The sequence below is a fragment of the Monoraphidium neglectum genome (assembly GCF_000611645.1).
Source record: "Monoraphidium neglectum strain SAG 48.87 unplaced genomic scaffold scaffold03076, whole genome shotgun sequence".
NCBI lineage: Eukaryota > Viridiplantae > Chlorophyta > Chlorophyceae > Sphaeropleales > Selenastraceae > Monoraphidium > Monoraphidium neglectum.
In genome coordinates this window covers 1-7277 of record NW_014010552.1, presented here as the reverse complement: position 1 = coordinate 7277, position 7277 = coordinate 1, and the positions used below count along the sequence as shown (strand labels likewise).

Sequence of the window (7277 nt, the reverse complement as noted above, 5' to 3'; positions counted from 1 at the left end):
GCCCCTACCTCGGCGTTCAGCTCCAGCAGCTTGTCAATGAGCGTCGTCTCCTTGAGGCGGGCGTCCAGCAGGTGCGGCGCGTACCGCTGCTCCTCCGTGTCCCACTCGAAGCAGATCCGAGATGTGTTGAAAGCCCACGCAATGGGCTTGAACAGCAGCAGCCCGTTCCTGACGTCATCGATCTGTCCAGCCAGGTCCAGCACCCACATGAGCCTGCACAGGTCAGCATGCACGTGCGTTAGTGGATGACGGCTACATGTTCAAACAATGTGATCCATGTGCTATGCAAGTAAAGGGCCAAGCATACATCTGCTGTGCAGCTCGCAAATACAGTCTATGTTGCTGAGCTCGAAGCCATTCTCACCGTCACATGCTGGAGCCACCACATGCACAAACACCACAACACCGACGACGCTCCGTCCAACAGAGTAAACAGGATGTGACTCTGCTCGGCAATGCATGTCGGCCTCAAGGCATGTCGTGCAAGCCACTCACTTGTGCCAGGCCCGCTTCCAGAGGTGTGTGCCGATGACGAACCTCTCGGGGAGGTACTGGTTGGTGACCATGCACAAGATGGCATCGCCGGCTGCGCCGGTGCGCTGCTCGCTGTACGTGTCTACCAGCTGCTGCTTGAAGCCCACTCTGCTGGGCGCAGTGCTGATAACCTCCTCTGAGTAGTCCAGCACTTGCAGGAAGACATCCTGCAACACGCCCGACTTTTCCAGCTTCTCTTCCAGCTGCTGCTGCTGCTCCAGAAGCTGGCGGTGCTGCTCCACAAGTCGCTCCATGCGCTGTTCCTGCTGGTGCAGTGTAGCTGGGGAACGCCAAGCACAGCACGGCCAGTCGCACAGGTTGTTGCTTGCTGGCTAGTTTGTTTGTTTGTTGATGCTACAATTGAGTCGTGCAAGCATTGAAGTAATTCCAACATGCATGCACAGCCCGTTCCCCCAGGTGATGAATTGGTGTGTACGTTGACTCAGGCTGAATCCATGCGGGAAGTTCACGCGATTGCTGCCGTACGCGCCTAGGCAGCAACGCGTTGGCTAGGCTACAACCAGGGATTGGAGTGAGGGCAGAGGGTTGCTTGGCAGGATCACAAGCATTGACGGAACGCAATGTATGACTCACCGGCTGGTGGTGTGGGACGACGGGGGAAACCCATGCGGAAGCCATGACAGGCACATGGGGGGTGCAGCCAGGCTGTTAGAAGGTCTTACATGCGGAGAATGAGGCACAAAGCACAACAAACACACAATGGAACCACCCACGCATGCCTCATGCCGTGACAGTGGTACGCCAGCCCGCTGCGAGCAGGTCGGACGACGCGCCACGGCTTTCATATTGCGTAAGACAAGCAGCAGGTGTATGTTGGTCCATTTTGCGCGCTGTGGACTGCGCCAACACATGCTCCGAGCGACTGGGTCTTTTGTACAAGTCTAGCCCAGACCATCTTCCCCCTTCACCCCCACTTGCTGTGGCAAACCCCGCGGAGCCCGAGCACAATCCGGTCATTGCAACACACATGCCTCACCCGCTGCTGCGTCCGCTGCACTTGGACAGTATTGTGCAGATCAATTGATTCCATTGGAACGGCAAAATGCAGCACATTTGCAGGACGTCAGCAAGGGAGCAGAGCACAGAGTAACGTGGCGGAAGCTGGGGCGAGGGCAGCATGCAGCATGCAGTAAGTGCAATACGGTTTTGGGCCATCCAAGACAGCAGCAATAGCAACCTGTCTTACAATTACTGCTGCACCATACAACCTGTACAAACACCAAATTTGGCTGGCAAAGGCTGCTACAGCTTCGATGGTGGACACGGCAAGGAACTGACTGCACCATGAATGCAAAGCATCAACGGAATGGTCCAAGCAGTCAAGACCGCGTTGTCACCTGCGACCAACTTGATGTCTATGGCATGCAAACGGTTGGTGATGCCAGCGTCCATGAGGTCCTCCACACTGCCATTCGCCAACTGACGAACATTGTTCCCTCCGCTCGCCCACAGCCGCGCAGCGTACTCCCCGTAGCCTTCCTCAGTGCTTTCCAACCAGGTCCTCAGCCCTTCCACGTCAGCAAATCTCATGCTGCCTGGCGCTCGCAAGCAGGTGCAACTGGAGTGAGAACAGCAGGACAAAACCTGTTCGACCTGGGATACCAGATGGTCGTTGCCGCCCACCAGTGCATGGCATCACCTCAACACGACTAAGCAACCCTGAAGACACGCCTGCTACTGCGACTGCAAGTCGAAGTACCTCAGACGGTGTAACAGGGTATTCACAGGGGCATGCTCGGCATGTCTGAGCCAGGCACGCGCCTACCTCGCAGGTCGCAACTCGAGCTTGCCTTCTGGCAACACAGCGCTCACACCGAGGGAGCTGCCCGAAGTGGTCTTGCTCCGTTTACGACAATGAAAACCTCGCCCGCTCTGTTTGTGACTACCGTATGACAGGGGTGCACGTTGCCGCCTCTTGGCTCGCCTGCTCAACCACGTTGCCACTGATAGCAAAGACAATGTTCCATGAATGCTGGTAAAAGAAGGCCGGTAAAAGCATGAGCCAGACCACCCAGGTGCGATGATAGTCATGGCAGTTTGGCAGTCACTGAGTCGCGCTGCTGCGCAGTCAACCGTGCAGAGTCAGTGCAAAGAGACTGTCAAGATGCCAGCTGCAAGCACCGGCTGCAGCCGTGCGGAAAGATGGTGTGAAGGCGATCCTACCAAGGACCCTTGCCCGCATGTGCAGGGGACTCTAGGAGTCATGCGAGCTGTTGGCAACCTTGCGGCCTAAAGAAAGACGGTGATCGAGCCTGCGGGTGACGGCAGCTGATCACGTGTCATTGCTGGGCAGTGATGGCCCCTGGATCAGTGAGGGCAGGCTGTGCGGGTGTCGGCTGTTCAAGCGGGCCTCCAGGAGGAAGGTGGCTTCGTCCTGGTGATGTCACTGCCTACAGCCCCTGCTGTGCAACCTCGGGGCGCCGCGCCAGTGACGCTCTGCCAGAGCAGTGCTCGGCCATCTTACGGCGACCAGACATCCGTGGTGTTTCCTTCCAACGGTGTTCATTAGACGGCATCCCACAGCCAGAGCTTTTATGACTCCTGCTGTCTGTGGTTGTTTTGTCTTACCGACCTCCCAGGGTATCGTGAAGCAATGCAATGACGACAATGTATCTGCAACAGTCCCAACAGAAGCGTGCTTTACTTTTGTGCGCGTGCAACTAGCGCGTCGCCGCCGCAAATGGCCTCCCCTTGCTGCTGCGCCGCCGCCAGGTGCGCGAGCAGCGCCCTCTCCACCAGCAGGCCCTCCGCCGCCGCCTCCGACCCCAAGCTGCACGCTGCGGCGGCCCAGCTGGCCGTGTACGCCTCAAAGTCCAGGGCTTGGCACCACGTCAGCAGCGCGCTGCCGTCCTCGCTGTCCTGCCTGGTGCCCTTCTGCCTGCGCCCAGGGATTTCGTCGCTGCCGCCGCTGCATTTGACGACACTGCTGCCACCACCGCTGCCATCATGTGGGCAGGCCACAACCTGGCGCCTCTTGTCCAGACACTGCAACCTTCGCTCCAGGTCAGCCAGCAATACCTCCTCTGCATCAACCGCCTCAACCTTTGCTACTGCTGCCACCGCCGCATCCACCCCCTGCATGCGGGCGCCCCTGCCAGTGAAGCGCTGCGACGCTGCTGGGTGCGGCTTGGCGAAGGCTAAGTCACTGCCGTCCCTGACTGCAGCTGCAGCCGCTTCACCACTGCCAGCGGCGTGCGCTGCGCTGACCTCGACGCGCCCCTGTCTGTAGAGCTGAAGCAGCCACGCCCGTCGTCGCTGCTTCGCGCGCCGAGCACGCTCCTCCCTGCGGCAGAGGTTGGCGGCGATTTGCTGTTATGGCCCAGCGCACTCAACCACTCTATGCACGTGCCCTATGCTCTTCCCATTGCTAGAAGCGCTTTGCCAGAGGGCAGAACCCCCGCACACTTCCCACCATCCCACAGTCATGCCGCCAATCAAGAGCAGACAAGGCTGCAGCACGCTTCGCGGCGTCTGCGCAACACACTACCCACCTCCTAACCAGGGGGCTGTGGTGCGTCACAGGCGCACTGCGCGCCTTCTTGCTGCTGTGATTCACGCGCCCTCCCATCTCCAAATCACGACCGCTTTCGCAGCCGTCAGTTTCACCAATCACGCATCTGCTTGTTGATGCCAGCCTCGGGCGCCGCCGCCGCCTCTGCTTGCGATCGTGGCGGCACCGCAGCTGCATCGCCCCGCTCGTGCCCCAACCGCACCCGCCGCTGCCGCTGGCGGCGCCGCCGTTCAGCCCCAGCGCGGCCCGCTGCTCTGGGTCGAACAGCAGGTGGGGGGCCGCGGGCCGCCAGCCGTTGCGGTCGCTGCGGCGGTACCAGCCGCGGGTGGTGCGGTAGCCGGTCGTCCCGTCTGGGCAGAGGTATGGCCTTGTGCATCGTGGCGGCGCCGCGGAGGCGATTAAGACGTCAGTGTGCGCCAACCATGACGGCATTGGTTTGGAGCCGATATGCATGGCTGCGCGCCTGCCGAATGCATACTTCCTTGTGTTTGCCGCGCCCCGCCGTGCAGGAGGCTGCATCGCGCGCACCTCAACTCCAAGCCCGCGTCAGACTGCGCAGCGCGGATGGGTTCCCGGGCTGCATCGGGCTGGCGCCGCGCGCGCTTTGCTGCACCGCCAGTGCCGGCGTCCAGGCAGGCGCTGCGGTCCGGCGCCTCCGCCGCGTAGTCGCGCGGCGCAAAGGCGTTGATGTCTGGGGTCGGCAGCAGCGTGCGTGCGATAATGTCGATTTGTTGGTGGGCGCTTCGGCTGAGTTGGTGCCTTTGCGGTATGCGGAGTGTTGGCCGCGCGTCAAGGCGCGGCGGGAGGCACGGCGCTTGACGTTGCACCATTGCACAGTAGCAGCCCACCTGCCACCGGCCTGTGTGTGAAGATCTTGTACAGCACCTGTGGCGGGAAGCTCGCGCCCCCTAGCCTGAACCTCACGTGCGCGCCGGCCGCCGCATCCAGCAGAGCCGCCTCTCGCGGGTTGATGGCCCGCAGCAGCGCCCGGGGGTCGTCACCGCCCCTGAGCACGGCGGGTGGGGAGCTTGGTATTGTGGGGGCTGTGTGGCGGCGAGTGGGCCGAATTGCGGCTGCCAGTTGCAGTTGCTGCTTATCAAGAACAGCTGCCTGTCTCTGTCCAAATGGGCAGCAGGCGAACATTCCAATCCATCACCTGAATGCCAACAGCTGCTGGTAATAGCGGAAAATCCGGCGGTTGGCGCGGCCTCGCCATGCGTCCTGGATGGCCCGAGCGGCGCGGTACAGCTGTGCAGCCTTTCGACTGGCAGCGGCGTCTGCATTTGCGTGCGAGGCCGCTTCGTCCCTCTGCATATGATGAAGGTAAAGCGCAATTTTATCGAGGATGTTACGCATGCAGGTTTTCTACACGCAAACGGGTCCAAATGGCAGCAGCGCGAGCAGCACCTCCACCAGCGGCGAGAGCAGCAGCTGGCACACCTGGCGCCGCTGCCGCTGCCTAACTGCATGGCCTCGCCAGAAGCGCTGAATCGTAAGCACGGCAAATCTTCTGTAGTCCTCAATGGCCTGAAGCTCTTCAGCATAGCCGTCTGGAGCGCAACGCGCATCCGCAAGTGGCATGTTTCCCGTGCTGAACAGCAGCTTACGGACGTTTGTGCCTGGTATGTGGCTAATAGATATCCAAAAATAGGTTTGCGCCCCTGCTACTCCTGTGTAGAACTCCGAGAAGGCCTCATGTCGTGCGGGACCCTGCGAGCAGCTTCCTTGCTCGTCGTTGGGGCATCGGGACGAAGTTACAGCGCGTTCTGCTGCATGCAAGTGTTGAAATTGTAGTGATGCGATTTATCAGTAGCAAGTGTGTCCCTGCTGCGTCGCTTTCCATCGTTTTCATCAATTCCTGGCTTCCAGACCGCATGAATCATAGTAACGAGTCGCTATGTATAGGGGAGTGACATATGGGCTTGGGCGATGGCTGCTGCTGCGACAAGCAGCAGACCAGATCGCAACTAGTCGTCACGCAACGGGACCTGTGAGGACGTTTTTCGGCGCTGGCCTGTCCTCGCAACTCATAGCATCAAGCTTGTCGAGACCTTGGGACGGGAATGGGGCGGCACAGGTGAGGGCGCTGCAGGTGCCACGGAGCGCGCCGTATTATTGTGCAGCTCAAGCGGTTCGCGAGCGGTGATGTCGACCGGCCCGCCCATCGCAAGTATGTAAGCTGCTCTCATGCTCCCCCGCTCATACGCTTACTGTTTACATGCAATCAAAAAACCGATGCGCAGGCGGCGATGCGCTGGCGCATGAGCAAGGGAGGGCGTGCCTTCTCCAGCGATGCTCCAAAGGGTGCGGCACTTTCGGTCAACACAGCATCGGGCCGTAGCACAGCAGAGGCGGCCACTTTCCTCCCTTCCTCAACTGTGACCGCCCACACAGCTGTTTTATTGATAACGGGCGTCGGCGGCTGCAACGCTGCTTCGAGGGAGGGGCTGTCGTTCCCGCTGCACGGCGGCATTCAGAGTTAGTAGCGCCCAGCATAGGCTTCGAACTGCACGCACCGCGCCCGCACTTGGTTACACCCCTCCTCGCAGGCTTTCGGAATTTCTACCCCAAGGGCTCCAAAACCCCCTCAGGCGGCCCCAAGCCCGCATCAGAGGGCAAGCCCCCCGGCGGCGGCGAGCAGGGCGGCGGCCCTGGCGGCAGCGGCAACCAGCAGTCGCTGCAGCAGAGCCTCGCGTTCTCTTTCGGCGTCGCCGCCCTCTCCAGCTTGTACATGGCCCTGGCGGGCGGCGCCCCCCGGCCCCAGGAGATCTCATTCCAGGAGTTCAAGTCGCAGCTCCTCGCGCGCGGCGCCGTAGCGCGCCTGGAGGTCGTAAACAGCAGCGTCGCGCGCGTCTACCTGAAGCCATCACCTGCATCAGCCGGCGTCGCAGATAGCGCCCGCGTCGGCGGCGCGACCGACTCGGGGGTCACTATTGGTGGTGGCGCCCCGGCGTCCGTGGACAGCGCGCCGCAGGCCCCGAAGTACACGTTTGTTATCGGCAGCGTCGACAGCTTCGAGCGGAAAATGGACGAGGCGCAGCGCGACCTGGGGCTGTCGCCGGAGGGGCTGGTGCCGGTCAAATACGTTTCGGAGGTCAGCGTGCTCGGCACGCTGCTGGGGCTGGCCCCGACGGTCCTGCTGCTGGGCTGGGCCTACTGGCTGCTGACGCGCGCCGCGCGTGGCGGCGGCATGCCGGGCGGCGGCGGCGGC

At 61.4% G+C, this 7277-nt stretch overlaps 2 protein-coding genes across 2 annotated transcripts; both read right to left on the bottom strand.

Moving 5' to 3' along the window:
* Window positions 1-491: 491 nt before the first annotated feature.
* On the bottom strand, window positions 492-788 carry MNEG_12122 (hypothetical protein; the record flags this gene model as incomplete). Its single annotated transcript, XM_014039407.1, has 1 exon — window positions 492-788. The coding sequence occupies one exon, from the start codon at window positions 786-788 to the stop codon at window positions 492-494; it is 297 nt and encodes a 98-aa protein (XP_013894861.1).
* Window positions 789-3195: 2407 nt separating this feature from the next.
* On the bottom strand, window positions 3196-5535 carry MNEG_12121 (Uncharacterized protein C11orf65; the record flags this gene model as incomplete). Its single annotated transcript, XM_014039406.1, has 5 exons — window positions 3196-3433; window positions 4269-4370; window positions 4595-4757; window positions 4915-5072; window positions 5507-5535. 5 exons carry the CDS (start codon window positions 5533-5535, stop codon window positions 3196-3198), a joined length of 690 nt encoding a protein of 229 aa, XP_013894860.1.
* Between the last annotated feature and the right edge of the window lie 1742 nt (window positions 5536-7277).